Source organism: Colius striatus, chromosome 1 (assembly GCF_028858725.1).
Source record: "Colius striatus isolate bColStr4 chromosome 1, bColStr4.1.hap1, whole genome shotgun sequence".
Lineage (NCBI taxonomy): Eukaryota > Metazoa > Chordata > Aves > Coliiformes > Coliidae > Colius > Colius striatus.
The window spans coordinates 51,976,037-51,995,578 of record NC_084759.1 but is presented as its reverse complement, the minus strand read 5'-3'; the positions used below and the strand labels follow the sequence as shown (position 1 = coordinate 51,995,578).

General features: G+C 39.3%; 1 protein-coding gene across 1 annotated transcript in view; it reads left to right on the top strand.

The window, feature by feature from the left end:
• The window catches only part of ABCC4 (ATP binding cassette subfamily C member 4 (PEL blood group)), a 159,527-nt gene that overhangs the window by 116,972 nt on the left and 23,013 nt on the right, over positions 1 to 19,542 (top strand). Inside the window, exons 25-29 of the mRNA XM_061996060.1 lie at positions 2,020 to 2,211; positions 6,445 to 6,600; positions 10,423 to 10,512; positions 10,981 to 11,153; positions 17,304 to 17,409. Coding sequence (XP_061852044.1) covers positions 2,020 to 2,211; positions 6,445 to 6,600; positions 10,423 to 10,512; positions 10,981 to 11,153; positions 17,304 to 17,409 — 717 coding nt within the window. The remainder of the gene's footprint in view (positions 1 to 2,019; positions 2,212 to 6,444; positions 6,601 to 10,422; positions 10,513 to 10,980; positions 11,154 to 17,303; positions 17,410 to 19,542) is intronic.

Sequence of the window (19,542 nt, the reverse complement as noted above, 5' to 3'; positions counted from 1 at the left end):
TTTAATGTGGAATGCTGATCATCTTATGGATCCACTTCTTTGACAAGTGGACATCCACCAAAACCCCTTTGTTATTAAAGGCTGACTACATTTTGGGGAAGGCAAGAACATTTCTTCTGTATTACACTCTGCCTTCCTTCTTTACATGATTTTCCTTGGAGCTTGTTTTGTAATGTGGAAAGAGTAGCTGACAGTGAGTGCAGAGAACCTGCTGCCTGATTACCTCTTCCCTTAAAGCCACTCCAGGCAAGATAAACCTAATAGATTTTTTTATGAAGTTATTTTGTTTTTTTTCAGAATCCACCTGTGAGTGGATACCATTAAATATAATTAATTTTAGTGAGAAGACGTATGGGTGAGGACGCACACCAGAGCCTAAACAGAACTTTTATTATTTGCCCAAGGGGAAAAAAAGTGTCTAGATAGCTCAACTTCTGTTTCTCTTCTCATAAGATTAGAGGCATCAGCAAATAAAGTATGTAAGAATTAAACAGGTTTTATTGCATGTAAGTCAATAGTTGGATGATGACAGCTATCTTGAATTGTGGAGTTACTTGTGACAAACATATTTAAAAGATTTGCAGGGGATGAGCACAGTGGTAATGATGAGGACTCCAAAAAGTATGATGAAGCCAGTAACTCAATGCTAGTAGCTATCATGCTGTAGTTCATACAGCAGTTTTATTTCTAGCCTTGTATTCCCAACACACAGTGAAACGGAGTCATGCTGGCCAGGACTGAGACAGCTCTCATAACTTAAATTTTTTAATACTTATTGTCACGGTTTAGGCCCATCCAGGGACAAAAGACCACGATTAGACATAAGTACCACAGACCCTGGAACTCCTGAAGGACGGGGAAGGCTTAATTGATGCTTATAGTCCTGGACAAAACAGACCAGGCTACTTAACTTGGGGAAGAAAACAGAAAATAACTTAATCCACCACCAATCAAAAAACCAAGCCATAAAACCCCAAAACAACAAACACAAAACAACACAGAGTGGTATGATGATGAAGAGCACAACCAGCCCTTTAAGACCAACTGTCCCCCCACACCCTCTTCCGGGCCTTGACCCTGGCGTCTTTATCTCCTCCCCCCATGAACGGCTCAGGGAGGCAGGGAATGGGGATTTCAGTCAGTCATTTCCTGATGGCTCCTGGCATTTGTCTCCTCAAGGCAAATGGACTCCTCACCCATCCTCCCTGCTCCAACACAGGGTCCCTCACAGGCTGGGCAGCTCCGACGTGTTCATCCCAAAGGCTGCAGCTCCTGTCCACCTCTTGTGTTGGTCTGCTCTGCGGCCCGCAGGCTCTCCAGCATGGCCTGCGCCATGGCCGCTTCCTCACACAGTCTCTTGCAAGTATGGGTGCGCTCACTCAGAGCTGCTGGTGGCTCTCAGTCCTGCCATTTCCCTTCATGGGTTGCAGGAGTACAGCCTGCGTTCTGACTACAGGCTGCAGAGAGGTCCCTGGTCCAGCAGTCCTCTTCTGCCTGCGGGGTCCACATGGTCCCCTCCATCTTGTACCACTCTCACACCTCCCACCAAGCGCTTCCAATTCCCATCTTTAAATAGTGATGGCAGAGGCATTTGGTTGGCCCATCCAGGCTGGAGGTGGATCTGAACCCAAGAGTCAGGGGAAAACTTCAAGAACTCTTTATCAGGCATACACTGCTACCCTCTTCCCCTGTTACTAATCAAAAGCAACTCTTCATAAACCAATACACGTATGCACGTACCTACATTTGTAATTAATCCCACTGATTAGGAATGAATGCTTATGTATGTATTTACGAATCATGATAGATTTGGGTCTGTAGTAGGACATTATTTATAAAGTGAGCATAGAGTAGGACCAAATATTCTTTATCTGTGCTTAAAAGAAAAAAATCTGGAATAATTTGCTTTGAATCTTTGTAGAAAAAATAGACACACACATAGATATGTATGCATACAATTTTAACAATGTATACAATAAGATGAGATTTATGAATGTATGTCTTCTTTCCTCCCCTTAGATGATATCAGTAGAAAGAGTAATGGAATACACAGAACTCGAAAAAGAAGCACCTTGGGAGACCAACAAGCATCCACCCCCTGATTGGCCAAGCCAAGGAATGATAGCATTTGAAAATGTTAACTTCACTTACAGTCTAGATGGACCTTTGGTGTTAAGACATTTATCTGTTTTAATTAAACCAAAAGAAAAGGTATGTACATAGCTGTCTTTGGCCATTCTCAGAAATCAAGAACAGATAAGTTGACAAGAAGCTGTGTGGTAAACATCCATTATAAACACACACATCCATAAAATATATGCATGTCAGGAAATTAGTAAGCTTTTAAAAATGAGCCTTAGTCATTTAATAACAAAAGTCATTTAAGAACACTATATATATTTCCTGTAAGTGTAGCATAAAGACATCTGGGAACGTGACCTTTCTACCTGTGAAAACAAAGACTTAAACAGATTTGACACTTTTCTGATAAAATTTGGGATTCATCAGAAAGTGGCAGACATTCAAAATACCATCTAAGCCCAGAGCAAATCCAGTTCAAATCCAAAGCAAATGGAGCTGCATTGGGAAACTGAGGATTCAATAGAAGGGAAACGTAAGTGGAATGAATGATGTCAGCAGGCAAGGTGAGCAGAGACAATTGGAAGTAAGGAGTGTGCATGCTCTTACACAGAGCCCCAAATGGAAGAGAGAGAGAATAAAAGAAATACAAACCAGTTGCATAACTTAAGAATTGGGGATTTTATTTCAGTTCCTTTCAGCTACCAATCCAATTAACTGTTTCCAGTAATTAGATTGGTAGCCAAAAGAAACACAGAAATAAAATCCTTCCTCCTCTGCAAATTTGACTCTTCTTCCCCAATTTTGATGCTAGCTCTAGGGAAGGTCTCCCCCACAGACAAAATTAAATTAGAACCCTGCAGTGTTAATTTGTGATTTGCTACATTTCAAATGCACATGTACATTTTTGATTAGAGTATCTTCTCTAGGCGGCTAGTTCAACTCTTTACAATCATTGCCCTAGCCTCATTTTTGTACACTTTTCCATTCAGTCCCAAACCCATTTCATTCCTCAAGTGGACCTTTTTAATAACATGCGTGTTACAAGAATTAGGTATAGGTGAGTTAAATGTGATGTTTAAGAAGAAGAGTAAAAGGAATGTTTATCTGCTCTCTACTTTTCTTGCCTATGGGCCATCTTGCTAGCTGTTACGTATTACTCCAATGTAAGAGCAGACAAGAAAATTTACATTTCTTAGTGAGAGATAGAAATAAAAACCAGGAGCAAGAGATATTAGCAATGTATGACTCAGTCCTTGGTGGGGGCAGGAAGGGAAGGAATGATTGAGACAGTTTATTTCTGCTGAGTGGTTATGCTGTGGTTTTGTTATCCTGAAGTGAATTTGCCCGTCTTGGAACTATTGCCAAGAACTTTTGTGTTTTGCACAATACTGCAGTAGACTGCCACTGTGCAAAATAAATCTCCCAAGCATCTGTGTTCCTTATATGGGTTTTAATTATGGAAGAGCATCTCTTTGGAACCAGGTTTCCAGTTCCACTGGGATTCTGCCTGTGTGGTTGTCAGTGACGACTCTTATTCCTGTTCAGGCCCCTGGCTCATACAGATTGCTGATGGCTGCAGTGCCACTGGCAGGGCGAATGAATTTAAACTTCTGCCGTGCTTGTAGTTTTTCTTGTAGCCACCCCAGCACCGAGTTTGGGAAGCTGGAGGTACAGTAAGGATGGAGGAAGTGGTTCTAGCAGATCACTTACGGGTTAGGGTCACTTTTGTTTTGCTTGTCTCAGCATTCAGTATCTCCCTATAGTCAAAGCTGACTAGGAGAGACTCTGTATTTTAAACATCTTTTGCTAACATCTGCCAGAGACAGGCCAGGGAGTGCCCACATAAGGAACCCTTCAGCAGCTGGCTGTGATTAACCTCTTCAGCTACTGTAGCTGTAGCAGGAGAAAGTTAACATGTGCAGCTCTGGGTTTTAAACATGAACGCTTACTGACTAATATATTGTTAAATGCACTTTGTCCTGACAAATCTGAAGTCTGAGGGTATGAGTACATGAAAAAATTAAGGAGAATGAGGGTCTGGATTTACAGCATGGCAGCTGTTCACGTAAATGCTCTCCCAGCATAGCACGAAAGGAAGGTTGCCTGAAGGGTTACAAAGATACAGGCAGTTTCAGTGGAGTAGCTGACATGCTGTAAATCTCACTGTCATTTTTTGTCCAGCTCTACTTTGAAGTACAAGTGACGCTTGAGTAATGATGAGCACAGCATAGCAGGTGTACTCCTGTGTATGCACATGGCTTATACATGGGGCAACTAAATCTTGGCCATGTGGTTCCTGTCAGGTGACTGGGACTTCCATTTGCAGACCATTCTTGTGTTTGCAGGGGCTATGAACGTGGGCCTCTGAAGAATACAGTGTATTCAAAAAAATAAATAAATGTGTATACTGAGAGCTGTTTCAAATCCATGTCAATTTTCAGCAGCCTGTAGTCAGTTGGACCAAAAAAACCAAATAGATTCCTCTAAATACTGAAGAGGATAGTCCTTTCATTTGATGCCAAACTGAAAGTGGGATTTTGACAATATGCAGAGCAGCTGCATTTTTATTTTAAGTATCAATGTATTTTTTATGGTTTTTCTTTATGTCCTTAGTACAATACTTTATATCACTGACATTTACAGAGAAACAATTGAACTTTTGTTTTCACAACTCCGGGTGACTGTGTTCTCCATTCAGCATTTTCTTTCTGAGATGAGTGTAACTGTTCAGAACTATTTTTCTTTTGTTTCACTGATATAATTTAGTGTACTAGACATTTTATCATTTATTGTAACAGATTTGCTTAAATTAGGCTGTGTCTTTAATTATAAGCACTAGATAAATGTTAATTAGTTTATATACAATAGTACAATAATGAATTGTTGGGTGCAGTTGTTGAATCAGAAAATTAGTAGAAAATACCTTTTAGATTATGCTGTGTAAGTTACTCCTTGCAGTATACTTTTTGAGTGTTTTGTGTGTGTTTCAACAAATGTGGGCACTGCTGCCTTACTTGAGCTTTAGTGTCTGTGGCTGTTAGAGAGTTTCTCCTTGCTCTTCAATGTAATGTTTCCTGTGCTTAATTTAATTCCAGCAGTCATTACTGCATACATCTGAGTCTCGGGCAGTGGGTAATTGCCCTCTGGTGTCTGTACGTATACTCATGAAAGTTTTCATGTTTCTTCCTCTTTTCTGCACTCCAATCGCTTCACCAGGCTACGTTGTACATGTTTAATCCTCGTAAATCCTTCCTCATCAAATCAGTATCTCTAACCCATATTAATTTTAGGTTGCACTTCTCTGAAGTCTTTCCAGTGAGTTGATTTCTTTCTGCAAATGCAGTGATTAGAACTGAGTGCAAGAAATAACAAATCCTGCCAGATCAGATCTGCGTGGAGGGTTACACCCATCACGTTCTCTGATACAATTGATTACTGTCCATTGTTTTCTGTAAGAATCCTTTACCCAAAGACAACATTTATTTAAAAAAAGTGTTTGCTGTTCAAGTAGTATGCAATCACTGCTAATTATATGTCCCATTATGAATGGGATGTATTGGGAGGCTTATGTTCTCCCAAAGTGTTGGTTTCCTATGAAATATCTGTTGGTCTTACACCTTTGTCATTGAAGTTAACAATCCCATATATTTGCATTGTCTCTACCTCTGCTTTTTTGTGGAAGCATTATTTATTCACATTGCATACAGATTCTGATCTTCCTTTGGGAACATAGAGAAGCCAGAATCAGATTTTATTATTCACTTTTTTGTCCGTTCGGAAACGAATTGCAACTTGCTTATGTGGCCATGTAGTTTCGATTCTTGTGTCCTCTCTGTTGAAGCCATCTGAAGCATGAGTGAAGTTTATAATCCTGCTAGTTTTGGCTTTAGAGTTTGACCACTTTCAAGTACTTTGCCTTGACCATGGGAATATTACTCATACATTGCTCCCAAAGTGCTTTTTATATGGGAGTCCTTTTTCGGGTTGAGAAGTAAATGCACGTCTGAAATGATTTGTCTAACATCACCCACCAAACCAGGTTTAGTATAAAAATTAGCAGCTTTGAATCATGTTACTCTGTATGCCGAGCCACTTTATCTTGTTTACACAATAAACCACCACACATTAAGGGAAAATCTTTCACCTTTGAATATGATCCAAGAAATTGTTGGGTATCCAAATGTCACCTGAATCCAAACTGATCTGGGGGGAGGTTTTTGCCTCTCGGAAAAATGTTAATTACAAAGAAGCTTTATTTAGTGCTTGTTCTACTATAAATCCTGTGATGTTGTAAAACTGTTGCTTGATAATTTAACCTGAAAAGCTCAAGGTTTAATTGTACAAGCTTGGCTTGCTCTGTAGGTTGGAATAGTGGGAAGAACCGGTGCTGGGAAGAGCTCTCTGATAGCAGCCCTCTTTCGCTTGGCAGAACCCGAAGGAAAGATTTGGATTGATAAGTATTTGACATCAGAGCTAGGACTCCATGACTTGAGGAAGAAAATTTCAATTATACCTCAGGTAAGAGAGTGACATTGTCAACATAATGCCACAATATTTAAAATGCTTTACCAGGATATGTTCCCCCTGTATGCAGTAGACCAGAATATGTTCCTCCTGTATACAGTAGACATGGAAGCTTTAGTGAGGCGTTACTTTTACTTGAGTAAGGTCTTGATTATTTGGAGATAAACACAATCAGCTTTGTGGGCTGCAGCATTTTCTTCCTTCTGTTGTCCCACATCTGTTTCTCTGGAATACTTGTGAGTAGGTGTTAGCAGTGTGCTGTCCTCTTATAGCCTCGGAAGCACAGAGAAAACCTGGCAAGAATTTAGCAGTCGTCACCTGTGCTGTGAAGTCACTTGATGCTTTGACAGCGATTTCTACCTGATGTATTGCCTGAAGCTTCCTTAGTAAAGGACTTTGGGGGACCACTTTAACCTCTCTAGTTTCCCCTGAACAAATTGACTGAGGCTAGATCTAGAAAGACCAAATATGACAATCAAAAGTGAGCTACCTGCCTGTTCATTATTTGGAGAAGGTTGCACAAAAGGAGAGCAGGGGAATGGATGAAAGAGAGCGCCATTATGACCCATAAAAAACCCCAACTTGGTGAGTTTTAGAAGCCGAATGTAGGAAAGGCTACAATCCAGGAAGAAAACTAACATAATATTGGGAATAACCTCATCCCTGGTGCTGGAGCAGAACAAAGAATGTCCCAAGAAGTCCAGCAGGTCACAAGTCTTACTTTCAAATGAGGCATAGAATCAGAGAGGAGTTATGTATAACCTGAAGACAGAGCCTATGCTGGTTACCATGTTTCATGAGAGCTCTTACCTCTTCCTTGCTCCTTTCCTCTCCACTGTAGAGGGAGAAGGAGAGGAAAATCTCATATGGTGCAAATGCAAAGTCACATTTTTGGGAAATAATTTTTCTGGGATGTTCTTGCAGGTAGGTAGAAAAGTAGGCTAAAACCCAAAAGAATTTGTTTGACACATATAACGTTAATTCTCAGATCTCTCTGTTTTATTACAGAGGGATCCTTACACATCTTTGCTAGCCTGTTGGCAGGATAGAGTTAAGTGTGTTACTTTATTTCAATTGAGAATCTGATAAAAATGGTAATGAACACTGGTTCTAAGCCTCACTTGAATACCTGCTTTATTTTTTCTTCTTTTCATAAGAGGAGGATTCAGAGAAAAGAAACAGGTATGCTATTATTAAAAAAAAAAAAAAATAAGAAAGAAAAGGTACTTCCCCAGCAATTGGATTGTTGCCTAATGCAGGATGTCTTTTGTTTCTGCATGCTGAAGGCATTGTTGTTGCACAGTTGAGGTACTCACAGGAACTAGTCATCTTTTGTATGTAAAGAGGACTTTACTTGGATTTAAGTTCTATTTTCTTTGTTTGTGTTCAGTGTTAGCTACTGGCGAGATACAATTGCTACATGTTGAGTGATGCAGATGCTCAGAGTTCACTACATTTAATTATATATGGGTGGATTTTTTCATACATTGGTCTATTGACATAGTTGTAAAACTATTTTAATTCAGTTAAATTCTGTGACTTTTATAAAGTTTAAAACCCTTTGGGACCGTAATTAAAATCCTGTCATATAAAGGTGCCAAAGACTATCAGGTGACGTTTCTTTTCTACCTAAGGGATGACTTGTTTCCACTAAAAATAAGCAAAACCATGAAGTGGTGGTAGTAAGAAGAGGAGGATTTGGGATAAGGCTTACACTCCAGTAAACTTGGTGATAGGCATTGTCTTGTAACATGTTAATAGTAGTGTCAATACTAGATATAGTAATGTAACATCAGATAGTTATTTGCAGCAAATATCTTCACAATTACGTGGGAAGCTAAGAAACCAGAGGGAGAGATGCTTATTAAAATTGTAACATAAAACATGCTAAACAGAACAGTTCCTAGAGAGTGATGAGGCAAGACTGAAGTTTTCTTATATGTAAGTTTAAATAGCTACCTGGAGAAATAAAAATGTGCTTAGGCTTCTAATTGCTTGCTTGGATGGAGCTGTGTGAAGGTTGTGTTTGTAAATCTTTTCTATGCAAATGTTGACTGCCTCCCTGACTGCAAGCATTTTTACAACAATTATTTACAGGTTTGTCTTATTACTTTCCTCTCATAAACCAGACTAATTTAAATAATAATCTGTGTCAGAAATGGTAATTAAAAATATCCTTATCTCCTGTTGCAGTACATGTCTGTTGTTAGGACTTTTATAATAGTTATGAACACTTTATAAATTCAGCCTCTTATTTTGCTAACCTATAAAAGTGGATTGAAAAGAAAAATCAATGTAACAATACCTTCAAAACACACCAAATGGTGTATCAAAATATATATTGTTAAACAAATTAACTTTCTAGGGTTTTTGAAGAAAACTGTTCTTTAACCTATTAATGGGGGTTTTTTTAATCCTTTTGTTCATTCAACAGGTTTTTAGTGACATGTTAATACAACAGATACTTTCAAATCATTGGCATTTTATGTCAAGAAATGTGTATGTTCTTTTACGTTGCTTGTGGCATGTTCTGTCTTTCTTAATCCTTTGATACCACTCAGAGTGGTTTAGAAATGAAGACACAATGAAAAGGTTAAGATCCAAATTCTGTTCTGATATGCTGCAGCCCTTTGGAGCTGGGTATCACCAGGCTTAGATGGGGCATAAGTTCCGACAAAGGTTAATCTCAGAGTAAGCTGAAGTTATCCAATTTAGGTTAGACATTATTTCCTAGGGGAGAAGAAAACATTTTGCATACAATTTCTGCAATTTAAAGAAGACTGACAACATGACAAATGGTCTCTATTTATGATGAGCATGATTACAGCTTTTGACTTGCAGTCTTTATGTGTGGTATTAAGAGTTTAGCCCTCAAGTCGTGTTAGTGCATGACTGTCAGGTCTGTCAGTTCATGTGAATGAGTGCTGATCTCCTGCTTAAGGAGTTCCGGACCAAAAGGTGTCTTCCCACTTCTCAAACACTACATTTTCCAGTGTGAACTGATTTTTTGCCAGTTCCATTAATGATCAGTTACTGGTCTGACTGGGAGCTGAAGTATAACAAAACTTGCTTTGACCACAGGAAACCCACATTGGTTCCTGAATGGGAGAAGGTGCTGATATGACACACTGGTGTATTTTGAGGTAGAGCTTTGCCCAATGGTGTTGTAGTTCTAAGTAAGTTTGCTTTGATGCTGTGGCAGTACGTGTTTGTGTTGTGTTGAAACAGTGAAAGCAGTTCCTCTTCAGTTCTGGTGGTAAAATTGAAGGGCTTTAATGGTAACACATTAAAAAAATATTTTTTTAAAAAAAGCAAAGCCCACAAAGAGAGAAGGAAAACCAAGAAGACATTGTGAGCCCTTTGATTCCTCTCTGGTTTATGCACTTTAAAAACAAATTTTCAGAATGACACACACGTAATTTAGGAGTGTGACAGTGATAGTTGCTGATTTTCACTAACAATACCATGAGGATAGCAATGATTTCTTGTAAGTATATATATATATATATATAGCTTGTGGCATCAGAACAGTGGCATGTAAGTGCCCATTTGAGTACCAACATAACTGTGCACAGCAATTTGCAAACAGACCTGTCCTGTTTGGTATATTATCTTCATAGATTTGCCTCCCACCACCCTACCCCCCCCACCCCTAGCATGCTATTGTGAAATACTCCTTTACATTTCATAAAAACAGCTTGTTGTTGGATATTTCAGTGCTATTGTTGATACAGGTTAGTTCTGGTTATTATTAAATCACCTGTTGCAATGTAAAACCTGTGTTTATAATGCAATGCTAATTTCACTGGGTTTTAGGAGCCTGTTTTATTCACTGGAACAATGAGGAAAAACTTAGATCCTTTCAATGAACACACCGATGAAGAACTGTGGAATGCCTTGGAAGAGGTGACTTATTAATTCCAACACTGCACATCTGATATTTGCAAGCCAAATAACACTACAGTGCTTGTGTGCTGTTAGGTTTTAGATGCTTTCATCAGATTTGATAAGGGCATAGCTGTTGTTAGAAAGAGGTAGACTATTGTATGTGTGTTTGTATGTGTGTGTGTGTGTGTTCATGTACGTGTACACTGTATATGTTATATAAGTCTTTTATGAAAAAATTATCCTTTGGGATGATACTTTGGTTGCATTTTGATTCATATCTTAGTTTTAATGAACATTAATAGATTCTTAACAATGTGCTTTAATGTCTTTAGAATTCTAATAACTGACACACTGTGTAATCCAACTTGGCATTTTGTGTCAGAATATAAAAGGTAAACCTTGCATACTTATTGTTGTGTCATCATACACACAATGGCTGATTTAAAAGAGAGTTACTCATCCTACAACATGTTGACATGTCAACAGGTGCAGCTGAAGGAGGTTGTGGAAGATCTACCTAATAAAATGGAGATGCAGCTGGCAGAATCTGGGTCTAATTTTAGTGTTGGTCAGAGACAGCTGGTGTGTCTTGCCAGAGCGGTTCTAAAAAAAAATCGGATCCTTATCATCGATGAAGCAACAGCAAATGTAGACCCAAGGTAAAAACAATACCTGTCATGTTAAGATGAGCTGTTTTTTCTTCTAACACAATCATCGGTACTGAAGAGGTGAACTTAATGCTTTTTTCTGTAGCTTGTATTGGTGTTTTATGGTTTTTAATGATAATATCATAATTGTCTATTCAAAATGGGGCAGTTCAGCTTTGGCTACAGAGCAGATGGTATAAACTAAGTGCTCAAAATATCCCAAATTTCAGTGCATTCCGTAGAGTAGAGAAATTAATATTGAGAGTTTATTTGTCTGCAGCCATAGACAAGAAGACAACAACCTCCTTGGAAATTCACATCGACAACAACAGAATAGCCATGACATATCAGTTCTATTGATTTGTGGAAGAAATGTCTCTTGGAAATAGATATATTTTAATTTATTAATTAATCCCACCACACACTCCTAAATCTAGAAAGGTAAAAATGGCTATAAGCAAACACAGGTACTTCTGGTTATGAGTGCTGTCTCTTCAGATGGCTCAGATGTTGGTGTAATAAGTTATAGATAAAAAGGGGGGCAGGGGGAAGGTAAGCAGTCCTAAACAACACAGGGATTGCAAAACAGATTTGGAGACGTTTAAAGCTACAGGAGGGACTCGTTTATCATTCATTATTTTCTTGTATAACTCAGGCTGAGAGAACTTTCCTGAATTCGTTCCTGTTTGAACTAGAGTATACTTTTAGAAGAACATCCAACCTCAATAGAAAAAAAAATTCAATGACAATCCTTGTTAAATTGTTCCAATAGCTAAGTACCCCCACTGTTAATTTTTGAAACATTTGAAACGCTGGTGGAAATATTTTGGAAACAATGCTGCAAACGTACTGCATCAATTAGTCTGAGCTGAATATATAGTTCCAACAAACTATGGCTTGAGGGAGAACTCAAAGTCCAAAGAGGACAATAACACAGCAAGTCCCTCAAACAGATGCATTAAGGATTTTGTATGTCATCTGGGCGTGACTCATTTTTATAACATCTTCTTGGGGGAGAAGTGGTGCCACTAGGGTAGCTTTGCAGTTCAGCTGACAGAGTATTTCTAAAACCTTTAGAGAAGTGCAGAAGTGCATTCCCTTCCCAGAGGTTCTCTTTTTTTTTTTTTTTTTACTATTAGTTTATTTTTGGCTGAGCTCTGATAGATTAACTGTGATTAATCATAGCTGTGGAAATTTAATACCATCTTATTCATCCTTATTTTGGCATCTCACATGTGTGTGTTCTCAACTTGCACTATCCATTTAATTGATCTTGATTAATGTATACTGCAATATATATTATAATAAGGTAAATGTTTGTTTGTATCAACTCTAGGTTTAACAATACAAATAATAACTTGGAACTTCTTCTTTGAATTCAGTTTGCATTACAGTCATTATTACCTTTTCCTTAATGTGTTGCTATACCTAGAGCCAAGTATTTTCCAGCTGCGCAATCTGATAGGACGCTCATCAGGAAATGCTGATGTGGGTTGCTTAACTGAGCAGTTAGGGAGGCATTTTTGGCATGTAAGGAAAGCCTCCTCCTCTTCTGATGCACAACCCCCATACCTGGCACCCTTGTCTCTAGCCTGGTGGCAAGCATACCTCATGTCAAGCACCTGGGACAGGAAACCATGAGGAGCTGCCGCCAGCTCTGGAGTTGTTTTTCTGTCTCTTGATCTCTTTGAGTCAACTACTGCTGCAGCTGCATCCCTGCTCCAGTTCAACCTGGAAGCAAATGTTAGAAGGCAGGGTTTGGGGTTGCGAGCAGGAGAAAGAGGGGTGAGGTGGCATGAGGCAGTGGATGTGACAGCAGGGTGAGAGGTGCAGTGCCCTTCCCACAGGTCTGAGGGACTCCCTGCCATATTTCTCCAAATCAGCTAGATCATTCTTGTTTGCTGCTGAGTGAAGCTCAGCAGAAGTGTGAAGGGAAGGAATTTGGAGTTCATCCTTCTTCCTCCTTCTTACATCTTCCTGCTCCCGTATGTACTCTTGTTTTCCTCTTTGTTCCACGTAGCTGTCAACTGCTCTGCATGCTGCAGGTGTGTCAGTACTGTCATGATGGAGAGGAGGAGCTTGTCATACAGTCAGTTGCCCTAAGTTAGACTACTTGCATGTTTTACATGATGACTGACAGACATTTAGTTTGATCTTATCTTCTTGATCCTGAAGCTGGTATTCTCATTGTGAAGAATAGAGTCATTTTAAAGCAGTTAATCCTTTCTGGAAAGTTGTATGAAGTCTAGAGCAGAAGACCTGAAGGTCTTTCTAGGCACATTGGTGATATATTGAAACAAAATCCTTAGTAACTGAGACTTTTTAAAAATACTGTGTTGAACTTGGTAAGCTTTCTGTACACTGACTACAGTGTTACGCGTTAAGTTGTGGTTTTACTGCTTACAGAGGACAAAACTTGTTGAGACCAGTCCACTGCCACATTTTTACATTGGTTGTTCATTGAGTCTAGTAAAAACAACTATTGCACGTAGTTCAGTTCATTAGCCAGCTTAACCATGTAAGGTTTAACTTTTCATCACGTCTAACTGCTGTCTCTAACTGTTTCCCCTTTGCAGAAATTATCTAAAGGAGTTATGTAGCGTGAGATATGCTTCCAGGGCAATCCCATGAGGACATTAGACTGAAGATAATGACTTACCCAGTGTTCTTTTCAGCAGCTTTGTTGCTTCTCATTTAGATCATATTTATTCTTGCTCTTCAGATAGTTTTCTTTTTACAGAGTCAACTAATTCAGGTTACACCAGATCTTGGGTAGCTGTGAAACTTGGTGTTAGATCCTGTGATGCCAGTGGAACAGCTATATCACCATTTTGTGCTTTCTTATTGTACTGTTCCTCGTGACGGGTAGTATCGTGGTTCCCATTTTCGTATTATCAGATCATGGTTGAGCTTTTGTCATCTAGCAGCCCTGGTTTTGGTAATCAGGTTGCATCTTTGGTTTCTAACGTGCCTGAAAGATGATGGGAATTTATCCACTGAGGTGGGTGGTGGAATCATTTGGCACTTGCCTGACTGCTTTCTCAGTATGAGTAGGCACTAGAAATGCTTCTTCTTTTGGCACTTTTCTAGAGAGTAGATGGCTCTAATCGGCATATAGTATAGTCTCTAGACTCTGTCAGCACAGAACCTTTTCTTAGTCTTTTACATTTTCCTGCCTTTCCTACGTTCTTCTGAGACACCCTTGGGGATTACTGATGGTGCTTCTGCCTACCATCCCAAAAACTGTACTCCAAGATCTACTGTGCACCTTAGAGAGGATCTGGTCAAGTCTGTATCAGCGAATGTGTATGCATGAGATTTCTTAACTGTGATATTTCAAGATGAATCTCTTTGTGATTAGTTTGTAGTCTCATTTTACAACATGTCACACCCACAATATGGCCAGCGGTTTCTTATTAGGGATAAGCTTATATTCAAGAAATACCTGTTTAAGATAATAGTTTGATAGTATCTGTCTAAGAATGAGAAATGTTTTCTATTGTAAATGTAGGAAGAGGTGGTGCTATAAGGAATGTGTGTAATAAAGGAAGATACAATAAATGAATGCAGAGCACAGGGATGTTCAAGGATGAGGAATATTCTTCAGATAACATTAAGAATAACCTGACAGTTACAAATCATTTTGAGCCCCTTAAAAAGTTGTTTTCAAATTTCTGAGCAGCCTGTGATTCTCAGTGCTCTGTAGTAGCTTTGCAGGAAACCTCACCTGAGTTTAACCATAAAGGAAAGAAAAACACTTCCTTTACATAATTCTAGTAAATATCAAACCTTTTTGTTTCCCTTTTGCCGTTCTAACCATTGCAGAAAACACATCCCACTGACTATGAACCTCTTCCCTGCTGAGCATTTCTATTTATGGCCCTGATTTTTTTTTCTTTTGAAAGTAAGAGTAGTCTAGCCACTGAGACGTTGCCACTGGAGAGTGGAGAGAAAAAACATACATGCATTAACACCATGGTAAAAGCACCATGATGCTGGGCATTAATGATAAAAAACTTCCTTTTTTAAGGAGACTGTTAACACACAGGATTAAAGTGTCTGGGCTCTGTCCTCACTTCTCCTCCTGTCTCTTTCCCTGATGTCATACTGGCCTTGGTTCAAAAGGAAGAGTTGAGGAACATCAGCTTTCCACCCTGTACTTTAGCTTGTTTTAGAAAGTAGGAGCAGAAGGACCAAGCCTTCTAAGACTGTGGCCCAGAACCCAGTTGTCAGTAAGCTCATGACTTAACTGTTTCTGTCCCCAGGTGAAGATGACAGACAGCATGGATGGGAGCTCTTGCTTAACTGTTTGTCAGCAGGGATCTGTCTATTCTTTTGTCATGTTAATTGCTTCAGCTTATTTTTTAACAGAAGATGTGTTCAGTCCTTCAGAGCTTGAGCTTGTGCTTTCCACTGTGGAAACTTAATGGTTATTCCATTGTCTAAGTCATCCCGTTCTTCCAAAGTTGTTTTTGTCCACTTTTTATTGTTAGTGCCCACTGACTTGGTGGCATCAGAACAATTATTTTTGCCTAATTTATGAAGTGATACCAAATATTTATCATGTGCAGACAGATTCAATGTAGAGTACTAGTTCTGTCTAAAAAATAATAATTTGTCAGAGGAAGACATCTGTTGCATGCATCTTTGCCATATTTTACTTGATTTTCCAGTTACTTGTAACAATTTGAAAAATTAAGGCTTTGCAAGCAACTGGTTGAAGCCAGCATGGCTGCCTAAATATATCAGTTTACCCAGCTGTCTCCTTTGTCTTGTTTTAACCCTATCTACAGCATTTATTATTCTCCAGTCATTATAAAAGTACAGTGTTGTGTTTTAATAGAAATCCTGGAAATGAGACCCATGCCTTCAAGTGCCCAACTTCTAGGCTGGAGCTTCCCTGGTCCAATTAACCTCAGTATATTTTGAGTTCTTTGTGCCTTCCTTCTATCTTGGATGAGATTTTTCGTTTCTGAAACTTTTTCCCCATTGTCACCACTCATCTTTTTAACTGAAGGCTGATGGGCAGCATGTGAGTATTTGCTTGGCCTAGCTTTGTGCCCAGGTTGGGAGCCTAGGCTTCCTGTGCAATGTGGGCTGTCAGGTGCCTCTAGAGGGCATTCATCACCTGATGGCTGCCTAATCCAGGTGCTCCCCTTCACCTCACAGTCGTGCCTTTCCCCTTTCATTGACTAGAGGACTTGGTAGATTCACGCATTTAAGCCTGACTGGTTAGGTGGTGTCAGAGGTGGTGTACAGATGGTTACTTGAATGATCTCCAGTATTGTGCCTCCTTTGCTTTAATGCTTGTTTATACAGCTAGAGAACATTTTAGGGCTGTATATGTCTTTTGGTACAATTGTGTTTCCTTTTCACAGTTCTCAGCTCTATTGCTGACAGCTACCACTTTAACCCTGTACTTCAGCATCTATGCTCTTAGTTTCCATTCTCTACAAGTCTTATGTTTCCTCCTGATATCCTTTTCTTAAGTGGTTGATACATACAATAGTTTGAGGCTCTTGGCTTGGAAGCTTTTATCCCTTTTCCCAAGTTGTATGTTTCAGTTAGCACTTTTGATTTGTGGAATATGCCAAGCTTTCTTTTTTTCCTGTGTGCAGGTTCTTGAGCTGCTCCAGTCCTTCTGGAGTTCAGTTTACCAGCCGCCTGCTTTATTTAATCCACCTTTGATGCTGAAGTCAAGAACCTTAGTTATAGGCCATCTTGTGTTCATTCTTCAGTTGATTTGCAATTAAGAGTGTTTACTTTCACCAACTTTTCTTCGCTGCTTGCACAAACTGAAGCTTGAAAGAAAATAGCAACAACCTTTTTTTACGTGTAGAAATCTGTAGCAATGTCTGACTCTGCAGAATTTTTTTCTTTGTGTAATCATAGCCTGGGAAATTAGTCTCCTGAATGAAGCCTATTGCTCTGCTTGCAGAAAGACACTCTTTACTCCTCAAGTATGAGAGGATAGATTTTGGACTGTTTCATGGTATGCCTCCAAGTCATTTAATATAAAGAGAGGAGGAAGCAATGTAATGACTCCATGAGCATATTTCCTGCTTATACAGTCATGTTTGATGAAGTCATAAAAGCTGCCTGCCTTTCAGTTATCCGTGCAAACATCTGATTTTTGTCTGCATTGCTCTTGCTGTGTTTCAGAACAGATGAGTTCATTCAAAGGACAATCCGTGAGAAGTTTGCTCACTGCACAGTGCTGACCATCGCGCACCGGTTGAACACTATTATTGACAGTGACAGGATTATGGTAAGACAGTGAGCTGCTTAAATTTTTGTTTATTTGTTTCCTGAAGAAGAATCACATTGTTGACTTCTTTCTTCTTAATTTTGATTCAAAAGTGGGCAGGGGTTTAAGTCATACTTCAGACGTATCCTGGTTAACCTAGTTGTCCTAGTTACTGTGATTGGCAAGTCAAAACTGTAGAAGCAATGACCTGAAAAGATTTCTTATGTTGTCTGGCCCTGTGGTTTCCAACTTGTGAGGTATGAACCCATTGCAGGTGAACTGCAGCAGCAGACCTTGACCAAATAAAGTCTGCCAGCCCCAGCAGCCTGGGAAGACACACCCAAGAGGCTCTGGACAGTCAGCTGGATTTGGTCAGGTTTATTAACTTGGGCTCTCTCAGTGGGCTGAGGGAGGCAGTGAAAATAGTGGTGTGGGATGTGTGAGGAGGAAGTGGTAGAGGTTCTGGGGCAGGAGACATGGAGGGAAGGAGGCAGCAGCTGCCCTGGGGCAAGGGTGGTGGTGGGAGAAGTGGAACTAGACTGGTGAGGTAATGAACATGGCCAGCTTTCTAAAGCAAGATTCAAACAGAAAAGGTGAAGCAGTACCAATCCAGCAGCCTCTGCCATCTTTGTCCCCAACAGAACAGTTGTATACTCTGACACTCTGAAATACCCTCTCTGCCATCTTGTCTGGCCCACAGTGCAGTGCACATGCACAGAAATTAGGAAGTACTTGCTGATTATTTTCATAAAGGCAACGGTCTCCCCTAGGCTCTCAGAAAATGGGGCTGGTTTGTGTCCTTGAAATGATGTGCAGCCTGCAGTTTTGCAATTTTCTGCAGTAAGGAGCAGGAGCCCTTTGCAAACATTTTCTTTCCAGCCAGTTAATGAATTAACTGGCGTAGTGGGCAAACTGTGTTCGTGAGTGGAACTCAAATTTAACTGGGCTTCAAGCAGAAATTATCCTTCACCTCTTGGTGGTAACCTTAGGAAAAAAAAACCCTACCTCCTTGAGCTTTTGTTTTGTGAAAATGAAGCATGTTAATTCTTTCCATGTTTTGTTTTTTTACTGGATGCACAAAGCATTCTAACATTTCTGATTGAGTTTACAATGGTTGCCCGAAGTACACAAAATGAAACAATTGGATCTGCTGAGGTGAGTGGTGTTCCAAGGAGTAGAATAGATTGCGAACTGAGTGATTATAGTTTACTTACAAAGAGAGAAACCAGCAGAACTGCCATAAGTAGTCATATAATTGCAAGCATTTAACATATAATAAATAAATATTTTCTTCTCTAGTGAATACCTCCCCACAGGTCTAATGGATATGTTGGTGTTTTCTACAACTAAAGCGAACAAAAGATTCGTGAGGAAACAACTGTGACCTAATTAATAGCTGTGTGTGTTTGTTAGCTGTCCAAAGAGATTTCTGTGGGTTTTGGTTCATTAACTACCATTAACATGTTATGCACAGAATGCTCTTTCCATGAAGGTGTTTTCAGAGTTTTACCTTTAATGTCTTGCAGTTATAATGAAAACTAGATGGTTTGTTTACTTTTTTTTTGCAAAAATGATTGGAACAAAGCACAGAAATCGCCCTTCTCCCCAAACTGCTTAGTATTATTACCAAATATATAGCTACTCTTCTGCATTTTTAGAGTCTGTACATTAGTCTTAACATTATGTTGTTTCATTTTTGCCACTAACAATATTTCTAGTTTCCCAATAGTCCATTTGTGTTCATAGATTGTCTACAATAGTCTTTTTTTAGTGTATTTGATCTCTTCAGAGTATTAAGGAACAATTTTGCAAGATGTGCCTTTGAGTCTGCAGTCATTAGTAACTCTTAAATATTTTTCATCTTTTTTGCATTGCATTCATTTTGATCTTACAGATTTCTGTAATTTTTGGGGGGATAGAGGAAGGTGGGAAACAGAGGACAAGAAAGAAGGATTAAACTGACAGGTGACCTCTTAACAAACCTGTTTTCTTGAGATCCTTATTCAGGTATTGATTTTGTGTCTGGACAAATCAGAAATAGGATTGCATGTTTAGAGTGATCAGAGTTATGGCAGGTGTGATTTTGTTACTCTTTTAATTACTTGGTTTACTCAGGCATGTAACTCCCAGTGCGAATATAGCAGAATTTTGGGA